Genomic DNA, 25417 nt, shown 5'->3' with positions numbered 1-25417 from the left:
CATTTTCTGCTTCCATCATGGAGTTGGCCTCATTGTTGAGTGGAATGTAGTCACTAGCATTTAGCATCTAATGTGTTTGTGTTTGACTGGAAATCAAAACCTAACTGCACTTGTTGCACTTGTCCTTATGTGATTAACTATGATCTAACTCATCGGTGAAGATTCTCAGTCATTCAGGTCATGGTAATCGTAAGTGCTTTATCGGATGAGAGGCAAAACCTCTTCAAGAAACGCCTACGATAAAGCACTTACGAATATGATCTACAGTAACTCGCAAGCTGGGACCGCTTATTCGTCAAACCTTACAGTTTTATCTTGTAGTAACGAAGTAAGGAAAATGACATGCAAAGACATGTAGGTTAATTAGTGATTCTAAATTGCCTCGTGTAAATGGTGTAAATGTGAGTGTGAATGGTTGTCTGTCTCTATGTGTCAGCCCTGTGATAGTCCTGTCCGACCTGTCCAGGGTGAACCCTGCCTCTTGCCCAATGTCAGCTGGGATAGGCTCCAGCCCCCCAGCAACCCCTTAAAGAATAAGGGAAATGACCATTACACCACTGTGCCTTGGTGCGTTGGTATCTGACACCGAGGGCCACTGACTAAGCATCTGTATTTAACGACTTAGGAGTGAGACGGGGTTGACCTCATGGTGCCGTTTGACAAAAAAGCCCTTTTTAGACTGTAGTTGTGCAAATTTGCAGGAAAGCTCAATCAGTCTTCTTTCAGCATTGGCAGTATAAACTTCTGTTTATACAGAATGCACCTTTTTTGGGGCAATAGGCGGCGTGAGCAAGTAACAAAACATGTAGCTCAGTGTGTGACGTAAACAGTGACGTGGGAGGGAAGCCGCGGCTGGTCAGTCCTTTGACGATTCTCTTGTAAGACGGCCCGTTCTTCACCGTCCCCCCGCATCTGACGGTTAATGGCGTCTTCATTTGCGAAGGCAAGGAGGGCGCGCAATTCCTTGTCTTCTCAGTTGCTCATCTTTACAGTGTCTGTCAGGTTTGCGTTTCTCTCTTGCTACTAGCTGCTCACTAATTCCTGCTATCAGCTGTTTCCTGTTTATCCACCGCCAGTGGGTCACACGTGCAGCGTCATCAACAGCTCCTCCCACAAGTCATCAACAGCCCCTCCCGTTGCGGAAGGTCGCCTCTGTCTTTTTAAACTAAAAGGGTTCCGCCAATATGTCTACCCTACGAGGTGGAAAATTGGGCACCTCGGATCAACTCGCCAGTCCAGCTCTGTGTGTTGACATGCTCACAGCTTGCCGGCAAAATGGCCCAACAACAGGATGGATCATCTGGAACCTATAAATGTCTGGACAAATATTCCAGTGTGGCGACACATAGCATGATAGGAAAAACTGATTAAGCATTTTTAGCTTTGTTACCACCAAACTCCCCAAAACCTGAAATTATTTTTTGCACACATGAAGCCACATGAACATATCTGTAGTTTAAGTTTTATTTCCTTGCAAACAGGTTACACTTGTTTAACTTGTCCCTCTGCTTTTCTCAGCTTGACAACATGATCCTCCAGACAAGTGATACAGTAATGCAACATCATCCACAGTATCATGTATCCTGCCTATTGTACATTGTATTATTTAAGTGCAAATGTAATCTGGAGAACTCCTTTCATTAGATTGGCTCGTGTTTCTAAGAAACATCTACGCATCAAATATGCTTAAGAAAACCTTGTAGTATATGAAGAGACCAGTAAACAAGGGAACCAGTCCGTTGTAGTTACCACTACAGAGTAAGTCAGGGAACTTTAAGCACTCTCTGTGTGCTGAAGTGGCTGATCTTGAAGATTATTTTGAGCTTCTGTGTGGACTTCAAGGACCTCCGAATCTCCAATCCTCTCTGCAAAAGAAAATTCAAGTAGCCATACAAAGTCAGTAATTTGCAATAGGTCTATCTTTTGTATGGTGACTGTTGTGCGTGAGGAGCTTAGACAAGCGTGAGAATACGCTGATTTTCTCTTGTGCCTGTTGTTATAAAACAGATTTTTGGCAGACGATTTCAAGGAAAGATAAAGCCTTCTAAACCAAAGACTGTTTCCAGAGGCATCCGTTCACCTATGTTAAGCATACTTTCACTGAAGAATACAGAAAACTACGGTACACTCTGAAGCTGTGCAAAATCACCACTGTGACTGTGGTGTCCTTTTGTCCCCTCTAGTGTATTACTTTAAATAACATAATAATACCATTGTGGAAACAGAACAATCAAATGCATTAGCATGTAGGAAAGATCAGTACAATTTCTGTGGAAAAGAAATACATTTCAAATACATTTAAGAGGACTTCTGTAACTTCCAGGAATTCCTGCTGTGCCGTGAAAATGTGTCTTGGTTGATATATACTGTATAGGAACAGAGATGTCATTAAGACTGAGAAAAGAAGTACATTAAATTACCTGGTTTGTCAGCGCTGAAAGCCCGATTCACTTCGCATGAGCTGTGGAGGTTAATAATAATAATAATAATAAACGCCGTTAATAACATGGAGCTTAAAGATTTTAACAGAAGAATGGATTCAAATCAAAGAGTTCTTCCTGACCTTGCTCTCTGTGGTTTTCTCCAAGACAGGTCAGACGATGCACGGTACAACGATGGGGATGCACCAGGATTAAGAGCCTGAAGCTGCTGGATGCTCTGCTGCTGATGACCCGAGAGGTCAACACCATCCAGAGCTTGTTTGATCATCCCCATCACCAGGTCTTTCTCTGCAGGTGCATCACATCACACATTACCAGGAAAAAACAGCTCAGTGATTCTTTGCATCAGCAGAGAAATGACACACTCTTTCAGTGGTTAATTTAATGAATTGTATTAACTGATGAATAGAAACTTAATAGAGATGATCATTTGCAAAGATTAGGGCCCTTGCGATAAATGCTTAACTAATTTTTCAATAGCAGAATTTAAATGAAAATTTGGTGAACTACTTTATAAATTGATTTAAATTGAATCACCTAAAGGTCGACTCCATCTCCATCCTAATGAGGATTTTTCTAATAGAAATACCCACTCAGCGGTTAACAGCAAGCACTTACATTTAGTTTAGAGTGCTGAAAACAGTTATTACTGAAAAGGTTAGTTCAGATTTTTTACAAGTGGGGCTGTATGTGGTTCTTACTGTATCCACAGTCAGTCAGTGTATAATCACCAGTCTGTGGTGTTTGGTATGCTCTCAGCTGAGGCATGAGGACAGGCACGGAAGATAAGCAATGTACTGCTACGGAGATGCACCAGGATTACCAGACACCTTTGACAAATACAGTAATTTTACCTCGCAGAACACGGTAGTTATTTAGCTCCGTTTCCACCCAACGATACAGTTCAGTTCAGTACGCTTTTGGAACCGTTCTGTACCGTCCCCATTTTTGGTCCCTCCTCTGTCGGGGTACCTAGCACACAGATCTGGTACTAAAAGGTGGAGCTGTGAACACTGCAGTCTGTTGATTGGTCAATAGCAGACGGTCACTCTGCTCAGGGCTGAGTTGTGGCTGGTTTTGAGGCTCATGTAACCACTGTTCATACTGTGGAGAGTTTTACATATTCATAGACTGCAACTATAAAATGAAAGAATGTTTTGCTGCCTCTTGCAGCAGCTGGAGTCGGAGAAAAAATAATTTAATTCACTGGGCCGACTGCTGGCGACTTTTAAGGTGGAATGTTTACTTATAATGTTACTCAATGCATGAGTTGACGACATGAATCCATCAGCACACCTTAAATTTTGTGACAACATTGAAAATTGGTTTAGTGTTTTAGGATGACATACAGTTTTAGTAATGAATGGATCTTTCAACCGGATTATGTGAACTGCATATATTCTAATCCTCACTTGGAGAAACGAAAGTGTAGTGGAGCGTTGTTCCTGTGTGCTCCAGCAACACTAAACCCCTGAGCTTGCCTGAGAAGGACTAAATACAAAAACCCGCTTTTTTTAAATATCGCATGGAGAGAGACTCTCACAGCAGCCTGTTTTTATTTTGTTGTGAAAATGTCGGCATGCAGCCAGAGTCTAGGTACCATGTCCGAAGGATTACTTTTGGTTCCAAAAGATGCCATGCCGAAAGTTTTTTTTGGAAACGTTTACTGCCGCCCCGACTGGTTAATTTGTTTGTACTATTGTGTAATTTCTGGATTTTAACTAACCAGAACTAACATGGTGTCCAGCAGTACATAGCTTAGCATCTGTGCCAGTAAGGCAAATAGAGGAATAGAGCTGATTTAGAAGATTAGTAACATGCAATTCTTGTCCAAATTCTTGGTTCGTGTTCTCACGGCAGCATTTACAAGCGGACCAGATCAAATGCCTTGTGCGAGAAAGCTGCTCTTGATTGGTCAGAATTTCCATGTGGGAAAAATCCAGGAAGTAAACAAAACGTTGAAGAAGAGTACACTTGCAAGATAAATGTGACACTTTCTAATGTCACAATGGAGGGACAACTACGCAGGTTGATTTTAGCGCTGCTCATCGTGGACTATATTGCTGTCATTGTTCATTTTAGTCAAACCATACAGTTTGAAAACGAGGCGCGGCTCCAACTAGAAAACAATGTTTTGATGCATTGGATGTGCTGAATGTGCATATTAAGGCAGTACAGGAGGAGGTGCACATTATTAATCCTCCAGGACTGTAACATGCTCATGTTTAACACAAACAATGTGTCATGTGACTGCAGCTGGTTCAGATCGAGGTCGGAACATGTTCTCACCACAAACGATCTGCACCAGAGTTTGTTTGTAACCGGACTGAGACCACCTCTTCAAGAAGGTCTCGGTCCGGTTGTTTTGGTGCACACCTGAGTGTGATTGCTGTGTTCGCAGCTGCCCAAATGAACTGCACTTAGGGGTGAACAAATTTGAGTTTGTTTGGACCGAGCCAAACAGGGCAGGTGTGAAAGCACCCTTGGTTTCTCTGCACATACAACATGGCACCATCTGCAGAATGATGTCAAGCTTCAAGATATGGTGACCTTGAATGAGTGAAGTCTGCTGAGTCCAGGCTATCTATCTGCAGCTGTGTTGTCTTATCATTTTATGTAACTGAAATCCATGTGCTTTTATGTAATTTTTATTGTTGTTGTTGAAACTCTTTGTCGTTGCTGTTCTTGGTGTGGTCTCCCTTGCTAAAGAGGTCTTGGACCTTAACGGGACCAACCTGGGACCGTATTCACAAAGCTTCCGAGTACAAAGAGTTGCTCCTAGTGATAAGATTCTAAGAAAATTCTTAGAGTTATAACGTTGCCTAAGATTTCCCCTTAAAGTTAAGACTAGGTCCTGGTAAAGATGAAGAACCCTTAAGAGAGCTCCTGAGGTGAAAAACTGTCAGGAGCAGGGTGGAGGACTTTTAAGAGGCTTTCAAGGTTCTTAGGCAGAGGAGAAAATGGCAGACAGACAGAGGTCAGAGAAATATTCTCCAAACACTGGATGACAGCGAGTTAATAAAATGCTAGAGTAGATGTTGCCATGGTCATGTTTGTGGTCGATCTCATTAAAGATACACACACATTTTCCACCCATTGCAATAACACTATAATGCCAGAAATTAAATGATCACGACACAAAGAAGACGAGAAAAAAGCAGTGCTGCTGTGATGACCTGGGTCTCTCTCAACCTGCCACTAGCAGAGAGATCTCACTTTCAGTCTCATATTGGGATGCAGTTTATTTCCTTCAGCCTCAGGGACAACCAATTACATCTGTTAAAAGAATGCATCACACCTAGCAACAGGGTCAACTACGCCCCCACACTAAGGTAAAAGTTTCTGTCTCTTCCTTGCTCAGAGTTGCTCTGAGAACCTTCCTAGATCACTCTTAGGCTAGATCTCCTGACTTAATTCTTTTAGGCTAAGTTAGGAGCTCTCTGTGAGTGTTTGTGAATACAACCCCTGGTTAAAGAAAAGCTTAAAATCTATATATACATTTTCAAAGATGGCTTGTCTTAGTCCCGAAGAGGCAGATTAAGTGGACTAGGGGGTGTATATGAAGCAACAGCAACCATTCAGAAACCCACATTTTAAAGGGCGGCTTGTGTAAATAGATTTTGATGCTAAAACATACAAACATGCAACCAAAGTTCTGGAGCTTGACCACAAAAAGTCAGGATATTAAATTTCAATTCAGTAAATGAGTTAATAAATAAAATATCTCCTATAATTTGCCAAACTTCGATGTACGAAATGAAACACGGATATGAAAATAGAGTTTGTCAAATGAATTGATTGTTGATGAGATTAGGAACTTGTGTCACCATAGAAACTGCAACCTATTTATATCCTAACACTGCGTACTGATGTGTAGGAGGACTGATGAAATCAAATTGCCATTTAATACCTATAAGATGATTTTCAGCATCTCTAAAGCACTGAAGGGTACACAAGAGTGTGACTCAGGCCACATGTTTCCGGCATCACGTCAAGGTTGCACCCCATTTTAGGGGAGAGAAATGTGCTTCCACACGAGGAGCGAGAAAGAAAAATGCTGAAAAGCTGTTGTGTACTGTCAGTTTGCTACTGATGGATGGCGGACATTAGCTTGAGTGAGAGGCTGCTGCATTAACGCTACAATCTGAAATCTGGAACTCTGATACTCCAATCTGGTGCTGCTGCTGAAACATGCAGGCCACCCTCTTTACACGGCCTCATCCATTTCCTTGTTTCACTTTGACAACAAACTGAAAGGTGACATAATGAGGATGCAAATAGTAACTGGGTAGCGAAGCTTGAAACACCATTTCCAGTACTCCGAACCTGACCTGAACATCATTTGTAAATATTTGTGCGAACCCAGACTGTCAGGTCCTGATGGGTCCTGTTGGTTGCAGGTCAGGTATCCACAAGGGATAGGCAAGAGTACTCGATTTTGACGTCAGTATTTGCTGAAGGTATAGAGTAAAGGTGGCCAAATAAAAATCATGAGAGTAGAGCTGCAGGAGTGTGAGCTCTGCGCTGGGGAACAGTTGGTGCGAGTCTGACCACACAGTGTGCACATCAGCTGGGCTAACTGTTGGCATCACATGGCTAATGTTACCTCATGGTTATTAACGTGTTCAACGGCAGAGTCGAGCCATTTTGGTGTCATTATGTGTTTCTTGGTATCGTTAAACGGCTCAGTGTTGGTTGTTCTGCAGGAGGTAAGCAGCTTCGGCCACCAGAGACGATCCTATAGGGTTCTCTCTAACCTACGTAATGGCAGGGACAGAAAGTTTGCTGATTTTTCTCATGTTAATTTTATGTTTATTTTTTAATAGGTTTATTGAAGCCTGAGAATTAAGGAATTAAAAAATGTACTTGTTTCCCGTTTTAAGTCAATTTACATTCCTATTCTTACCTTAGGTTTTTTGTAGATTTGTTTTGGCAAATAACAGAGTACTTTATGATAATTTAATGTCATCACTCGAATATGGAAGTCACTCAGAATGCCCACCCTGAGTATCCACACTTCATTGTTCACACTATTTATAAAGAAAACTCAGTTTCTATTTGCAATGAAGAACCATTTTACCTCTTTGGCCTGCAAGCAGGAGCCACTGCTGGACTGCAGACAGGGAGTCTGTCTGCAGGATCTGACACAGTAGCTCAAACACCTGATAACAGAGCAGCAGGTCAGTCACAACATTAGCAGATAACATCAATTTATATTAAAATTACGAGTGAATTTCACAAGTTGCCTGGTGACAGAGCGGCGCTGGGGACTGTTTTTCAACACCTCTATGCAAAAGCTGTCTGCTCAAAAGAGTTATCTCTGATACTGGAAATGTCCCTTTAATCTTCTGCTAACTTTTCTTCCCTGCAGTAAAATATTACATGGCTGTGCACCAGTTTAAGACTATAATACTCTGGGAAGATGTAACAATCAGTAGAGTATTTTCACCATGACTTCTTGATCGTGGAAGGGCTGAGGATGCATCAGGCGCTGGGAATATGATCTGCGTTGGTAAGAGTTTGAGGATGGAGGGATGATTCTTCCAGTTTGAGCTGAGTATTGGGTCTGTCGGCGGACAAACTCTTCCTCAGGTTGGACCTGGAACACAATCTTCACTTTAAAATATGTCCCAGTATAATCTTTTCTTAAGTAAGCTGTGTGAACCAGAAACATAAATTAACAAAACACGGCAAAATCTAAAACATTTGATTGGTTGAACTTGTTGAGGAACATGGGAAGAGGTGCCAAAATAGGATGAAGCACACAATGTGGAACACATGGACTGTATTAAATAATGTACATAACCACCATGACACCACCCGTTGGTTTGTAGACTCCCATTTGAAGCCACACGTTTGGCATTTCGACAGTTGCCACCTTCGATTGATTGTCTTTGATTAATCAGATGTGATTATATTTGTGATTTTATTTGGACAAATTTAAATTCATCTCCGTACAGTTGTCGTGAGTGGGAAAATTAGCTATGGAGCCCAAAAACATTTTCATACCAGGCTGTAAACATATTTATTTCTGCTGTAAAGTTTGGCATTTTAACATGGTGGTCATTGGGAATTGAGTCAAAAGTTTCTCATTTTGAACCGGAGCATCTGCAGATTATTTCCGTACTAGATATGTTATGATCCACTAAAGCACAATATGAGACGAATTAGTCTGTGTTTGTTATCTTTGCTGCCATCCTGACTCTAACCCCCAAATTCCACCAGATGCGCGTGGGTTGCGTCCGCGCTCCGGAACGGAAGTGGAGCCGATACGTTTCAATTCTAGTCAATGTGTGTGCTTCCACCGGCTGCGGCTGTGCTGCGTTCTGGCTCTGTAACAGCTATGGCACTCCGGAGCCCTCCGCAACAGATGCATAGGACTTCTATTTTTGGCAGACGCCGGAGCACAATGCAGCAGGCAGGAAGTCGTGCACAGAAACAAAATAAAACATCCGGTTAATTTTCAAAATAAAGGTGTCATTTAACCCCGTTGACACCACGAGGAGATGTTAATCATGGAGGTGCACCGAGATGTCTTCTACTACTCCTCTGGTTTTGTGGTTCTCTTTATAGAAAGTACATCTTGTTATATCACGCGATTATGCGTGAATTTGCGAGATCTTGTTGGTCCTCGTGACTCCCGCTGTCCGGCGGAGCTGCACCACTCCGTACCACAAACGCAGCCAGTGGGTGTTGGCGGACGACGGAGCAGATAACCAGTGCAGCCGTTCCGCAATGGACACGCATCCAGTGGAATTCCGGCGTAAGGAAGCCAGGAGAGACAATTCTACCTGTCGCAGCATTGTGGCTGCCATGGCTGTGACCTGGTTTTGTTCCGTTTACTGCACAGCATTATACCTTTGACTGTTTCAATTATGTTTTTTGTTGTTGTAGTGGCCGTTTCAACATACCACAGTTCCTAGGCGTAGTTTTGACTCATGTTTCGGTTCCTCTTCTTAAAGCCCCTACAAGGAACTTTCATTTTGAGTTGATTTTGGCGACCCTGTGGACAAAAGCGGTAGAGTTTTGCTGGAATGAAGCCTACATTTCCCATGAGCTCTAGCGCGTATTGTCGTAAAGACGCTTACCTGGCTCGCGTATGTGTTTGTTTTGGGGATGAATGAAACAACAAGACGGGAAAACTTTGCCCCCGCTCCTATCGGGGATCCCAGCTCACCTCTGCCGCGCCCCAGCTCCACCTCTCCGGCGTAAGCGCCACTGCCGCTGGGGTAAACGCAACGGTTGGCTGGTAAGACTGAAGGCCTGTTTGGCGAGCACTTCCACGGCTTCTTGGACTGAGTATGGAGAGGTGCCTCGCCTCTTTATTTCTCGGCACTCGCTGGACCCTGTCGACGCCTGGCTGGTACCTGTCGTTGGCCCGGATGAGGTGTTCCAGCCCCGCGGCCCCTGCTCTCCTCGTCCCCGCTGGCGCGGGGTGAATCTGCGCAACCTGCGGCCTCTGTGTGTGGCTCCCCGGACAGCTAACACCGTGGACCCGCCGGCTCCTGCCAGGATTGGGCTGGTAAATGCTAGATCGCTAGCCAACAAAACGTTTATCCTGAAGGATTTCCTGACTTCCCGAGGATTGGATTTTCTCTGTGTGACTGAGACGTGGCTGACTGTTGGTGAGTCCAGTGCTTTCACAGAACTTTTACCCGATGATTGCTGCTATTTTAACTCCCCGCGGACGTCGGGTCAAGGAGGATGAGTAGCGACTATTTATAAGAGTCACTATTTCATTTCACTACTAGTCAAATGTAAGCAGCTAGAAAGATGGCGTGTGCTGTCTGAGTGCTGTAAATCGCTTCGTCCTGGAAGCGACCTGGGACAGACCCGTACACAGTTTCCTAAAGGTATGGATATACACTATATAGAAATAGCTTATCTTCACACCGATGATCTCATTTGCTGTTGTAGGTCACGCACAGACATCAGCAGAAACAAGAGACTTTTGCATATCCAGTTATAAGTTCCTTGTAGCGGCTTTAAGATCCACAGCACTCACGTGAGGCAGGGAAAAAGTGTAGCGAGGTTTATTGAGAATACAAAAACAAACAAAACGACAGGCCAAGTCCTTCCAAAATTACATCTTGTATGGTCCTCTTCTGACTCGATGTCCTATACATTGTCACATATTCCCGTTATTATACTTCAAAACTGCATAACATGATCAAAAACTTTACGATCCAAATCAACACAAACTTACGTCGTCTTTACGTGTGACTTCCACGCTCTCCTACTGTCATGTGCACTAATCTGATGTAGGGCACCTTACCTGGTGTCAATAACTTGTGCCTGCATTCTAACACGTAAACAAAGTAAATATAAACATTAGCAGTCCACTACTATACACTGTTCAAATAATCAGAAACGGTTGTGTAAACTTAAATATCATCAAACCTACATGATGTATCATATCAACGCAGATATTCTATTATTTCCTGCTTTGTTGTGCTTAACCCACAGCAGTGGTGGACAGTGACAAAGTACATTTACTTAAGTACTGTACTTAAATACAGTTTTGAGTATTTGTACTCACTTTACTTGAGTATTATTTTTTGGAAACATTAATTTTGACTCCACTACATTTCTATAAATGCTCCTGTTACTTGTCACACTTGCTTTAAAGTCAGTAGATGATTTTCTTTTCCTTTTCTAAAATGCAAAAGTCCATAATCTGTGATCACACAGTTCTGAGTGTGGTTTGTTTGTCGAAATGGTGTTCCTGCACCTCTACCTCGCACATGCAGCACTCAGACTAGGCAGCTCATTGGTAGAGACAGGTCAAGAGGCTATGCCTATGGCTGTGGCAGCAGACCAAGGTGAGGATTCGCCCTTTTGTCCATTTGTGTTGTGTTTCTACAGGCTTTGCAGCACATTCAACAAGCTTTGTATTCTACAGGCTCGTCAGTCAAACCCGTCAGTCGATTCAGTGGGTTGTTTTAGAGTCATAAGGCTCTGTAAATGTAGTGTAACTATATACAACAATGTTGAGATTTGAAAAAAACAAGTATTTTGATTACTTAAGTATTTTTACTGTACTCCGTTCAAACAGCGTTCATCTGCGCACACTGCGATGCCACACAGCTGGTTCAATATCAGCAAAGTTTCCCTTTATATTCATTGTCTTGTGTGTCGATCAGCAGTGATGTGGTGGTTCACTTTTACACTGTGATCTGTAGCCTATAGTTCGGCTTTAGCTTCTAACTATCTTTGTCTTTTTAACCTGTTGTTGCTGCTGAGTCAGTTTGACATCCTGGATATATCCTTCAAACACAGACTGTAGACCCCTCTGTCTGCTTCTCTCTGGAATCACTCTTTCATTGCTTCAAAAATAATATTTCTTCAGGGAGTGCAGTTAGTTACAGTGTGGGCTCTATGCTTACTCCGACAGCTTGTCGGACCATCACAAAGGGGCGGGGGTTAGCGAAAGGTCAGTTGTCTAGAGTGGTCACAATACACTCGGCCGGCAGTGTAGCAGCTGCAGCACGTCTGCACTCTACTCGGTGCCCTTTTGTAGTTGATCGAAATTGTAATGCAAAACAGTTTGTGATAACAGCAGCTAAGGGTGAGGTGACCAGTGCCATAAAGTAACCCTGGACACACTTAAAATTACAGCAATACAAATACCTCCTTTTTGTCCTTTTGTGCTTGAGAAGACAAACTGACTTTTGCAGCGAGGTCTCTAAGTTCGTCTCTCCAGGCCTCTGAAAATTGTGCTGTGAAACAAATAGGAAAAATTACATACCTGTCACTCAGAATCTGCAGAGTAACGAGAACAATTCGGAGCTGTGTGTGACTGTGAACATACCTGATTTGTTTTTATTACCGCTAACTCCATGAACATTCTGAGCAAGCGGAAAAGCAAGAGGTGGATGAGCTGCCTTCCTGAGGACATGGCTCTTGAGAAGTGGATGAGGAAATAATGATGAGGTGACAAACCAGTCATCTCTAACCATGCAAACGGGCCTACCGTTGAGTCCTGTGGGAAAGAGACACAATATTCATGCAGCCCACACACATGCGGGGGGTAAAGTGCTTCAAAGGGTGGGGCAATCAAAGGAAATAGCCTGAAGAGAGGAAAGTGGAAAATTCCCGCTGAGATCACAAGTGACGGCTTCAGAAGAATGGCAGGAAGGAGACCAACTTCTCTCCCCAATAATGCAGCTGTCTCTTTCATGTACATTATGGCATCGTGCTGCTGCTCATAAAATTTGTTTATAATCCTGTGAAATATAATTCATCTCAGGCAGAGATGTTTCCACAGCAACGTCACAATAAGGACCTTGTTAGCATCTTTGTTTAGATAAGATAAATTAAGGCATTCAAGGTATTCAGCTCAGACAAGTAGACAGTTTGAAAAGTGATAGTGAGAGTCTGTACTTGCAGGTGGTTGGACTGCAAAGCATCTGATAATAACAAAGAGAACACACCACTTGTGGGTCATGGAATAAGCTGTAAATAATATTATTATAATATACCTTAACTCCTATCTTTACCTTATCTGTCTCTTGAGCTCCTCAATGCTCCTTTATTTTGTCTGCCTGCTATTTGGTGCTGGGCAGGTAGTTTACAGTAGGTTTATCAGAGTTTTAAGGCTAACAACGCAGCTATTGGGATGGCAATATCTGCCCACTGGATGGTCGGTCAGTCTGTCTCTTGATTGTTTCACCACTGTGGTCCCCAGAGGATGAATCCTCCTGAGTTTGGTGATCCTCTGACGTTTTCCTTCAGCACCACCACTGAGTTATCTGAACAGCTACTTTCTAGAGCTAGTTGACGAGTCTGGAAGTAAGGAAACGCTCAGGAAACGTTTCGCTAGATCCAGACCTTTGAATCCATCCACTTTACCTAGTTCAAGTTGACGGATTCATGTGGCATCGTGACATGAAAATGGTTTCTCAATTCTGTCTGATATCAGGCAAAGAAAAGACAAAATGGAGCACAGTTTAATCTATAAATGTATATATCCACATCCTTTATGCACCGTTAAAATAGCTTCATTCGTCTGTCTGTTCTGACAAACTGTCGCTCTACCTGAACATTCACCATTACGTTCATGGTATACTGTCAACCTGACACCCAGCTCACCTACGTGTCCCTCCCTGCTTGTCACACACACTCACACCGCAGTGAACACTTCTATAGAGGCTGTCATACACTCCGCTGTTTTCTGACAGTTTACATTTAGCTTTTTGTTCTTACTTTGCCCACATGATCAACATGACATCTATAATACCAGCTCTGTCTCATCTGCATTTCTCCATGATTACAGTTGTCTCTGTTACTGGAAACGAATTGATACACTCTTCTTGTTAACAGTCAGCAGTGGTTCTGACAAGTGATGTTGATTGAAACACTAGATGTCGAATGTTACATCTGCCCCATAAGCAGGAGTGCTTGTAAGAGCATATGGGGTATGGGAAGCATTTTATCAAACACAACTTCACATCTGTGACATACAGCTGTGTATAGATAAAGATATGTGTCTAAAGCCCTTCTTGTGTCAGCACATGCACTAAAAATCTTCACAGCTGCTGTGAAAAATGTAGAGGAAACACTGGAACCACAGAGTCAGGTGAAAATTCTGTCGCTACAAGTGACTCCAGGGATTAATGTGGCTTTAGTCTCATGTAGCCAGATCTATCTGCACAGTGTTGTATCATCACCAGAGAAAGGTCTGGAATCACCGGTTATCTTTGTGTTGTAGGAGAAAAAATGCTCTGGCTTGTTGTTATGTCTTTAACCTAAGCACAATCATCTTGAGTGGCACTTAGCCCAGGATGCAGTGATGGTGCTTGTACAGAATAGTGTCGGGGTTGAAATTGTTTTGGTGAAGGTTGCATGTGGAGAGCTAAGCATTTTAATCAAAATAGCTCCACAAAATAAAATGCCACAAAAAGCATGAAGTCATATGTCATTCTGTGATTCAACCTCTAGTAAAAAGAGATACAAACATAATTTGAAAATCAGTGGTCAGGAGATCTGGACACGTTAAGATCACATGGTTTACCGGCTGTATGTGGCTCTGGCAAAATATTATGCTGATAATATCACAGAAGCTTATGTCAAGTGGAAAGGATCGGAACATTAAAGAGGCAACAGATAGCATATTTTCCTAAATATATCATTATGAAAATAATGTGGGTTGCACAGGGTAGTGGCAACAGTAAAATCAGACTATCAGCGTTTACATGGGTTACTTAGTGGCTTTGCAATCTTTGTAATAAGCTTCTGCCACCGGGGGTGAAATGTCGCGGAAAAAAATCAGCTTTACAACAGGAAACGCATCATGTATTGCGAAACTGGTAGGTCAGCCAATCAGGGACTGGAGCGGGTGCTTATGAGGAGTTGGGCATGAGATAGTTGAGTCACGAGCACAATGGCAGATGGACAAAGTTTGGAGACAAGTGAAAAACGGCCTAGCGAAAGAAAACGAGCTCCTCTGTGTGAGGAGACAAAGAAGAGCAAAAAGGAGAGTGATAAAAGAAGAGGAAAAACAAGAGTAAACCTCAGTCAGGCGTTCAAGAGATGGAGGGAGCTCCGTGACCAAAGAGGCTTCAAAACCGATGTCCAGCTAGCTTTAGCAGTAAGTAACACGGCTGAATGTTAGCTAGCCGAGAGAGGACTATACTGTACTGGCTGCTAGTTAATTCCTAGCTGGCCAGCATCGCAAATCGCCGCAACCAGGGACTGGGTAGCAAGTGTTGGTCGGCTGACACATATCTCTGATCCCCACAGTCAATTTGGTCGTTGCGACAGTGCAGCGCAACACCATTTGTTGCCTCTTTAAACCCCATTTCCACCTAACACTTTCGGTACGGTACATTTGGAACAAAAAGTAACCCTTCAGACATGGTACCTCCTCTTTCTTTTGGGTGTGGAGTGGTGCGTGAATGAGTCCTAACACCTGGAAATGAGTTCACATTTTAGCACCTCTGGTTCCCTTGTCTCAAAGTGAACGGGTATTTTGAATGGGATTTTTATTAGATATCTGAAATAAGGTCTGTGGTTAACACAAGCTTATGAGATTTCCATGTTTTGCTCTTCAACATAAAATATGTCAGTAAATTTTGAATCTTCTATGTGTCTTAAAAAATATGGTTGCTAATAAGTGGCTAAGTGAGAATGTCATCACGAAAGGGATGTTGAAGTGATGCGACCATGGTGTAGTTCAGTTATAGCCTAACGTTAGCTTTTTACTTTACTTTTTTAGATTGCATGTAGGCTTCAAAAAATATAAAAGTGGTTTATTTGTAAAGATTATCCTGCTGAACAAAACCTGAAGAAAAAGCTGATGGAAATATGCCATTGGTATTTGTTGAGGAAACCAGGGCGATGTTAACTTCCAGGCTGGCCTACAAATAAACGTCATCCTTGCACCACTCTATAGCCCCATGTCCACCAAACACTTTCAGTTTGGAACCAGAAGTAACCCTTCGGACATGGTACCTAGACCCTACCCTTTCCACCACAAACAGCACTCTTAAATGTGGGCAGGGTTGTTGTCACTCACTGCTCCGTCCAGCACTCACTGTATTTCCTACTTTATCAGTCTGCACCTTGTTTATCGTCCACAGAACGAGACTGCACACAAACATTTTCAGAACATAATAAAACAGGCTGCAGTGAGAGTCTCTCTCCATGGGATATTTAGAAATTGGGGATTTTTTTGTGCATTTAGTCCTTCTCAGGCAAGCTCAGGGGATTAGTGAGGCTGGAGCCCACAGGAGCTACGCTCCACGATGCTTTTTTTCCCTCCAAGTAAAGATTGGGATATATGCAGTTCACATAATCCTGTTGAAATTAATATATATTTTTAAATGCTTTAAGATCCATTCATTACTTAAAGTGTATGTCATAAAACACTAAACCAATTTTCAACGTTGTCACAAAATTTAAGGTGTGCTTATGGATTCACGTCGTCAGCTCATACATTGAGTAACATTACAAGTTGAGTACCACCTTAAAAGTCACCGGCAGTCGGCCCAGTGAATTAGGTTTTTTCTTCTCAGACTCCAGCTGCTGCAAGAGGCAGCAAAACATCCTTTCATTTTATAGTTGTAGTTTACTAATATATGAAAACTCTCCACAGTATGAACAGTGGTTACATGAGCCTCAAAACCAGCCACAACTCAGCCCTGAGCAGAGTGACCGTCCTCTATTGACCAATCAACAGACTGCAGTGTTCACAGCTCCACCTTTTAGTACCAGATCTGTGTGCTAGGTACCCCAACAGAGGGGGGACCAAAAATGGGGATGGTACACAACAGTTCCATTGGTATCATCCACAACTTTACACAGCGGAAATGGATAGCGGAAGAAAGGGAGCAAAATCAACACCCAGTGGCAGGATTATAGCCACAGTGTACATCTGAGGCAGATTAGTGTAGCTTTAGTAACAATAGAGTCTAAATGGAAGCACAGATTACTAGTGGTGTCAGGAAATGCAATATGCATTCTTTTAACCGCACAATACAACAGTAATATATGTGATGTATTGTAGTAGATAGTGTACTTTGATAAATATGTATTCCTTCATTCAGTAGTGCAATGATAACAAACTGAAAGCTCACACTGGGTGTTGACATTTATACACAGCCCCCCTAAAATGTCATCTATCTTCCATCCATCCATCTAATTTTGATCTGCTGCCTCTGTCTTCAGGGTGCACCTTTTTTTACTGGAGCCAAGTGCTCGGGGAAATCAGAAATAAAGGTTCAGAACACCCTCCGACATCTGTTTTGCATAGATGAATAAGAAACCACATTATTGCTGTAATTTATGGCAGCAGAAGCCAATGATTGCTTTAGTTTTCAAATTGCTGTATTAAAAAAAATCAATTTCATAAAGTACAGGAATGTCCTGTGCTGCATGCTCACCTTGAATATGTTTCACCCTGTTTGGATGAGGGTTATGTCGGGAGAAGAATGAGTGATGACTTAAGGTGCCAAAGCGTGCACTGCTTCTCGTTAGCATCTTGGTAAATTCAGGGGTGAACGGCACCTGATTGGTTTGGCTGCGGCTCCTCTGTCCCGTCATCCCATGGGGGTCTGGACTCATCGCCATGTCTTGAAATGACAGCTGCAAGTTTGTTTGTTCTTTTAAATCTGAGGGAGTAACAGAAAAACAGAGTAAAATATTGTTGTGAAGTGCTGTGATAGATACACCAACAGGCTCTTTTGATTGCTGTTTTGACTACACATGCTAGAAACCACTTGAAAACTACAAAGGTGTCACTCAGAGAGCACTCAAACATGATTCAGAACATAAATTAGAGTTTCAAACTTGAGAAATGCTGTCTTTGTGCTCTACCAAGAAGAAATAAACTAAATTTATAACCACTTTACCCCAGAAGACATCCTCCAGCTCCTCAGCTTTGGTGCTTCATGTGCTGTGTTTGCCTTTGTTGCTAAGAAACCTTAACTAAACAAGAAACAATGGGATCCATGCACAGTGAGTGGCTCGTGTCTCAACTTCTTTTAGACAGGATTTACTTGTAGAACTTAACCATTATATGTGATTTAATTAAAGAATGTAGACAATTGAAGACCTTTCTGGTTGTTGAACAGATGGTGAAGTGGATGAAAGTCAACATTAAGAGTTGTGAGTGAAGCATCTTACACCTCACCACAGAATGTATTAGTTTATCAGTTTCCTGCAGCATACTTTGCCATACGGTGTGAATTTGGGCTGGGACAATGCCTGTGTCCAGCCAGTGCTGCTGCTCTGTCACTGGCTGTGCTGATCTTCTGGTTCACCATTGTGTCCGCTCCTGGGCTGATTACCATCAGTGAGACTTCTTGCGCCAGGGCTCTTGCAGACACAAAGGGGAATTCTTCTTCTTGAAGTCTTTGTAGCAAAGGCTAGGTGGACCCTATGCGCTAATAGTAGTAGCTAGCCCATGCCTGCCCCGATGCGGTCTATTCCCTCCTGTCGGCATGCCGTCACTAGGTCTTGCCCTGGTTGTCAGTTGCCCTTTCGCAGCAGTCACTGGTTTCCCAGATGTACAGATTCATCAGTTATGCCTTGATGTTACAATCCCTGTAGATTCAGAGTGCTTCATGCAAGAGCAAGAGGTGTTTCGGCCTTGACCACCCAGCAGAGCCACCCCCCCGGACACATATCAGTTGTGCGCCTCAACATCATCGGGTGTTTCGGCTTTATCACAAGACACCCTCAGTTGAGGCAGGCCCACACAGGCCTATCAGACCTGGGTGTGTGTCAGAAGGGTGGCTCCTCCGTGGTCACCAAGGAGCCCAGACGGGATCCTTTCTCTTCAGCCATAGCCAATGACTGCACCTCTCAGTAGGGATGTCCCGATCCGATATTCAGATCGGTATCGGCCGCCGATATTAGCAAAAACGGGCATCGGATCGGACTGCATGGAAAAATGCCGATCCATGAACTCCGATCCAGTTTTTCACGGAGTCCGTGCCAGGTTTTCCGGCCAGCCCAGCGCGCCGCGATTCAAGCAGTCCATTCCAGTGATCCGCTCCAGCTCTTACTATCAATCCACCAGGCCAGCATGCAGATGGCAGATACACAGAGGGTAGGAAGAGTAGTGGTCAATTTAGTTAACTGACTATTTGTTTTCTGCCCTGGTTTTTTGAGAGTGATATTTTTATTTGGTTTACACTCTTACTGTTTAAGTAAAGAGCACTGATGGCATTGTTTTGGACACAATTAGTGAAATTGGAGCCATGGATGGACTACAAAAACACTACTAAAATAACTGAAAAGGAAAGGCTGCACTGTTTGTTAAATGCCAACAGTGTCTTGTGGTGTTAATCTATTTTTTATTTATTAGGGGGCAAAGCACAAGTGTGTGGAGTCTTGCTGCTATTTTAATTTCAATGTTAGACATTTTAAAGATTTCTTGTGTTGATTCATTTTCTATTTATTAAGAGGCCAAAGCAGCCAAAGGAAACCAGCTATATTTTTTATTTAATGTTAATGTTCAAGTTTAAAGTTTATTTATTTAACCCTGTTAACAATAAACAGGTCAGTTTCTCATACCAACTGTTGTGGATCATTCTAACTAACCTGATTAAGTAGTTGTTCTTTGCCTGATCAAACCTTTTCTAACATGACTGATAACAAAATAAGTGAATATGTATAATACGTGCTTGGATCGGATCGGTATCGGCCAAAACTCAAGGCTGTAATATTGGTATCAGATCGGAAGTGAAAAAGCTGTATCGGGACATCCCTACCTCTCAGCTGTGTTAGCCAGATCCTTGACCACTTTCCTCTGGACCTGCCCATTGATCCTGATTTCCATGAGGAGTCTAGTGTTGGATCTAGCAACGAAGCCTCTGCAGCCCACCCTGATGGGTCGCACCTCAGCTTTCCAGCCTCTAGTCACCGCTTCAGTTACAAGGTCAGCGTAGCGCAATCTCTTGTGTTCAAACGCCCCCTCCATGGCATCCTCCCAAGGGACAGTTAGTTCTATACGGAAAGCACGCTGACAGGACTTCGACGAGCCATAAAAAAAAATTTATAATAATTCATCAGTTAAACTAATTTTTTAAGATTATTCAATGCGGAATTGGAATATGGATGTGGCATTTTTCCCGGGGGCTTTCCCCTCTGGCTGTATTTTCTGTGAACAGCAGGCATCCAAGAGACAAAGTGCAAAAAACAAAGCAAATATAGCTAGGCGAAACACAAAATTAAAATGAATCCAGGGTTGGCTTTGCGCAGTTTGTCTTTTTTTGCATATGAATTACACTCAAAATACATGTGAAGGGAAGTGGAGAGAGAGTTTTTAGACTTAGTAGATAGTTAAAAGCTAACCAGATGACGTTGGTGGAGGGAGACAAAGTGAGAATGGAGAGAATTATTTAAGAGGCACTGGATTATAAAGACCAGGGGTGTCAAACATATTTTGGTTCATGGGCCACATGCAGCCCAATTCGATCTACAGTGGGCTCTACCAGTAAAACCACTGCAGTAATAACGTGTTGATAGCAAACCCTTCAAATGTTTCCCTGTTTTTTGAAGTGTAAAGAAGTCCACTCTGAAAATGTTCATCCATTTACGAAACAACTAATGAACAGCCCGTGATATCCTCGGATACAGTGTGTCTCTGCTCTTCCACATTCAGTCAGCCTACTACTCACTTTCATTATATGTGCAATTTCTTTCTAATATTCCACTCTAACTAAAGTGGAAGCTGTTGAAGAAGCAGGCAAAGCCATCCCTGCCTTTCAAACCATTTACAATCTGAAGTTTTGTCAGTGCCTCAGCACCCATACTGTTTTAAGACAGAAGTTTGATACAGATTTTCTTTGTACAGAAGCTGCTGGTTGGTTGAATATTTTGCACATACGACCACAGTGAGTATTCATTGTTATTTCAGAGAGCTGTATGCTGGTTGGGGTGGAAAAGCTGAGTTAGAAACTTGTGTCTCTCATTAAATTTTCAGGGCTGATTTTCTGCGTTTTTCGCATCTATCAGAGCCTTTAGAGACGTTTGACCAAGAATCAAGAAAATGTGGCGGCGGGACACACCAGTGACAAGACAGGAACAGGGTGCGCAGAATCATTTCATAACTCCGATAGCTCACTTTCAACAGGTTGGTAGTAATATTCAGGTACATATGAACGAAATTTTGTTGCATTAACTAAATAAGATATGGATTAAACTATACATCAGCAAGTACCAGTGCAAATCCTACAAAATACATATGAAAATGTACATTTGCATGAACTAATACAAGTCTATCACGCTGAGATCAGTGACAGTGTGAGAAGGGGGTTAGTGACTGAGTTCAGTGTAAGTAGGTGGTGTGTAGGAGCATAATTATCTTATGAAGTTCAAAGGTGGCTTGAGAGATGTTTCAAAACCTGGTTGCTCTGCGGTACCTCCTACCAGAGGCCAGCAGGGAGAACAGACCATGGTGGGGGTGTGCGGAGTCCTTGGTAATGTTGCGTGCACGTGTCAGGCAGCGTTTGTGTCCAATATCCTGGACGGAGGAAAGAGAGGTTCTCTGCAGTCCACCCCCACTCTCTGCAGGGTCTCTCAGTCCGCAGCAGAGATGCAGTTGATCATTATGCTCTCTGTGGTGCTCCTGTAGACAGCGGTGAGGACGGGAGGGGGGAGATGTGCTCTTCTCATCCTGCAGAGGTAGTGCAGACTGTTATGTTTTCATCAATAACAGTTTATCGCAACACCCCTTGTGTGTCAACTTGTACTCATTCCCAGGTTGTTAAATACAGAGGCTTGGACACGCCTCGGGGCATCTCATAGCGACACACTGGGCACAGTTTATGGTGTGACGCACAGTAAAACACATTGTAACACGGTGGTTAATACTGTTAAACCAGCCGGTTAGTTTAAGAAAACAACACTGACTTTTGGTTTCACACGGGGCATGATTACTTGGTAAGGAAATTATAACCCTTTACTGGTCCTCTGGCAACAAATGTAAAATCTACAGTGAGAAATTTAGGCATCACTTTTGATTCTCAATTGAACTTTGAACCACATGTCAGTAATCTCATGAAATCCTGCTACTTCAGCCTAAGACATATTTCCAGAATTAAATCAGTCGTGTGCCGCATGATACTTGTTACCTGGAGAGGTTGGAAAAAGATAAAGGTTTCTTCCCTGTTCCAAAACCAAAATCAAACCGTGAAAAGTGAAGGGTTAGCTAGCTAGCTACTGAAGATATAGCCTACTGAATGTATACACATGCTGCTTTTGCTTCTTAATGGTCATAACAGTGAAAAAAAGACCGACCCTGTTTCTTGACACCCGAGGATTACGGCACCCAGCATACTGACACAACACTACTTTATTCTGTTAAAACAATATTCATAACTTGGGTTAATTTTCATAAAAACACTTTGATTCTTTTGATTGCTTCCTTACGGACTAAAGAAATACAAATTACTTCTGCAGAAGGGACTCACCACTTTTTTTGTTTCGTCATGCTTGTGAATCTGATTGAATAGTCTTAGTAGTCTTTTCTGGTGCTCATGGTTTTAGTAAAATGAAATGAACCGAGGTAACGATACGTAGCGTCACCATTCTGACAGAAGTTAGCTAAAGTGGAAAGTCAACAATCAGTTTATATACATCCAAAGAAGTTCCATAAAAATGAACTGCTTGGCAGCCAGACCAGGCAACTAATTGAGACAGGCCTTTATCTGTCAAAATGTGTAGCTACACCAGGCCAGTAAAAGGGACTTGGTGTTTAACTGGGACTAGGCTTACTAATTGATTAATTTATTGATTAACTGTTGCAGCTCTGATGCTGGACTGACTGATTAAGAAGAATTGGTGGGCTGCCAAACTCTGGCTCCAATGCAAAATCTTAACACAGTCATTGACGTCACGTCCTTTGCTTCTTTTATATTTTCTTGGCATCCACTGGGAAATGCTCTGCACATTTTCACACAAGAGGCCTCTACACTTACACAACATGCTGTTGGTGTGAGTAGATTAAATGCCACTTCTACCCATGTGAATACATGAGGAAAACAATCAGACTGCTGGTGGAATATTTTTGTTCATTCCCAGGTTCATTTTGTGAAAATACCTCAGCGGCTAATTAGCAATAATTAAGCAGAAAAAAACAAAGCAGGTTGTATTTTGTTTGCTTAATCCATGCACAAACACAGACGTGAACAAAGCTGGGAGAGGTCACTCCCTGGAGTCTTGATGATACAGTGAGATTGCCAGGCAACCAGCGGAGAATAGTTTGTCAAGAAATAGTAGGGAATTAAAATGTACCATTATTCGTGCTGTCTGTATTACAACATGCATGTGTCTCAGTCTTGTATCCTGACTTAAATGAATAGTTCATCCCCCAAATGACTATTTGTATATCAGTTACTCCCCTCCTGTTACGTTGAATTTGTGAAGAACACTTTGTTTTTCTTGCATGCCTCCATGGTGGACGAAGAATCCAGGAATGGAGCAAATTCTTGATGAATTGAAGTCATGGAAGTCCAACAACAGCCAAACTGTATCAAAACATCTGTTAACAAACTCCAACATCTCGTTCAGTTTGATCCACGTCTCATTTATCCAGTCCTATGCTCAGTACTTCCCAAACAGACAGCCCTCTCTGACAGGAAACTGAATAGAGAGTGAAACTTATCTTTGCTCTCTTTGAAGCCAGATTCCATTGATAATAACAGTCATTTTCTCTGCTGAACACAGGAGCTGCTTGTCTACTGCTGCCTTAGTCAGTAAAACATCGGTCACAATATAACACAAACAAACTGATTGAGGCAGTGGTAGACCAGCAGCCCCTTCGTTTAGCGAGGTAAAATTACTGTTTTTGTCAGTGGAGTCTGGCCCCGACGAGAACATACATAAGTTTCGCTTTACGTTTAGGTTCCCGGGGAAGAGGACTGTCTGTTTAAGAAGTACTGAGCATATGACTGGATAAATGAGACTAGATTATACTGCACAAGTTGTGCGAGTTTGTTGGTGCTTTGATATAGTTCTGCAGTTGTTAAACATGGCTGCCTCTGACAATCAAGAATTTTGTTTTTGGATTCTTTGTTCAACGGTGGAACGCAAGAAAACCAAGGTATTCTTTGATGTAACACGGGGTGAGAAATTGATGCACAGAAGTGCTTCTTTAAGTCATAATCTGAGATGCTCTGAGTGCCAGCTGTTTCCCTCGCTTCCAGTTTTTGTGTTCATCCAAGCGAATCACCTCCTAGCATGCTACATGCTGTCTTACTGATCAATAACTAAAGTTGCATTGCATTTGGGACTGTTGAAATGTTATTTGTGTTAGGGTGCTTTTACATCTGCCCTTTTTGGTTCACTTCAATCAAACTTAAGTTTGTTTGCCCCCTAAGTGCAGTTTGTTTGGGCAGGTGTGAACACAGCAATCACACTCAGGTGTGCACCAAAACAACCAGACTGAGACCTTCTTGAAGAGGTGGTCTCAGTCCGGTTACAAACGAACTCTGGTGCAGTTCGTTTGTGGTGAGAACGTGTTCCGACCTGGATCTGAACCAACTGCAGTCACATGACACATTGTTTGGGTTAAACATGAGCATGTTACAGTCCTGGAGGATTATTAATGTGCGCCTCCTCCTGTACTGCCTTAATATGCACATTCAGCACATCCAATGCATCAAAACATTGTTTTCTAGTTGGAGCCGCGCCTCGTTTTCAAACTGTATGGTTTGACTAAAATGAACAATGACAGCAATATAGTCCACAATGAGCAGCGCTAAAATCAACCTGCGTAGTTGTCCCTCCATTGTGACATTAGAAAGTGTCACATTTATCTTGCAAGTGTACTCTTCTTCAACGTTTTGTTTACTTCCTGGATTTTTCCCACATGGAAATTCTGACCAATCAAGAGCAGCTTTCTCGCACAAGGCATTTTATCTGGTCCACTTGTAAATGCTGCCGTGAGAACATGAAGCAACTCTCGGCAATTATGCACCTTGTGACAAAATGAGTCCCTGATTCAGACCTGAAAGCACCCTTAAAGGCATTGCTCTTGGGATGGCAATGTCAGTCTGACGGTCACTCTCAGGATGAATTGTAATAATGTGGTGATCCCTTCCCTTTTCATCCAGAGATAAGAGTACACACAAACAATAAGCTGAAAAGTAGCTTTTGATGATGTAGCCCAAATCCCCCTAAATTATGTATCTTGCTTAGCCAAAGATGACAAAAGCATGTGCTGAAAAATTGTGACCATTTATGGTAATGAATGTGACCATTAGTCACAAACACAAGACGGCTGAATGGACTCCTCTGCTTTTGAAGTGAGTAAACTGTTCTGATATTCATGCAGTCATTTTTCAGACCCTTTCACTGAGACAGACATCAAAAAGTAAACATTAAAGATGTGAGTCATATCTTCACAATGTTCTCTCCATCAAGTAAAATGACGCAGTAGATAGACCAGTCCTTGTTGCATTATTTATAAAGCCCAGTGTCACAAATTCCATCCAAGGGTCTTTTATAATCTGTAGGTCCCCTGAAGT

General features: G+C 42.5%; 1 protein-coding gene and 1 long non-coding RNA gene across 2 annotated transcripts in view; one reads left to right on the top strand and one right to left on the bottom strand.

Annotated features, from left to right (window-relative positions):
• The window catches only part of LOC144459374 (uncharacterized), an 88508-nt gene that overhangs the window by 45957 nt on the left and 17134 nt on the right, over window positions 1–25417 (top strand). The window contains exon 2 of the long non-coding RNA XR_013488350.1: window positions 2589–2735. This is a non-coding gene — a long non-coding RNA (uncharacterized LOC144459374). The remainder of the gene's footprint in view (window positions 1–2588; window positions 2736–25417) is intronic.
• Window positions 1452–17880, bottom strand: tbata (thymus, brain and testes associated). Its single transcript, XM_033611366.2, has 9 exons — window positions 17792–17880; window positions 17324–17551; window positions 12253–12423; window positions 12072–12160; window positions 7891–8040; window positions 7522–7603; window positions 2564–2729; window positions 2421–2461; window positions 1452–1865 (listed from the first exon to the last, which is right to left on the bottom strand). The coding sequence occupies exons 2-9, from the start codon at window positions 17508–17510 to the stop codon at window positions 1774–1776; spliced, it is 978 nt and encodes a 325-aa protein (XP_033467257.2). The 5' UTR covers window positions 17511–17551; window positions 17792–17880; the 3' UTR covers window positions 1452–1773.

The sequence above is a fragment of the Epinephelus lanceolatus genome, chromosome 21, assembly GCF_041903045.1.
Source record: "Epinephelus lanceolatus isolate andai-2023 chromosome 21, ASM4190304v1, whole genome shotgun sequence".
NCBI classification, from domain to species: Eukaryota; Metazoa; Chordata; class Actinopteri; order Perciformes; family Serranidae; genus Epinephelus; species Epinephelus lanceolatus.
Note: the sequence above shows the minus strand (reverse complement) of the source record. Positions and strands in the feature narration are given on the sequence as shown.

Coding starts and splice junctions, on each gene's coding strand:
- tbata (XM_033611366.2), bottom strand. CDS start 17,510: ATGGCGATGAGTCCAGACCCCCATGGGATGACGGGACAGAGGAGCCGC. Junction 8,041..12,071: donor CACAAAAGGACAAAAAGGAG/GTATTTGTATTG, acceptor ATTGTGTTCCAG/GTCCAACCTGAGGAAGAGTT. Junction 2,462..2,563: donor AGAAAACCACAGAGAGCAAG/GTCAGGAAGAAC, acceptor TAACCTCCACAG/CTCATGCGAAGTGAATCGGG.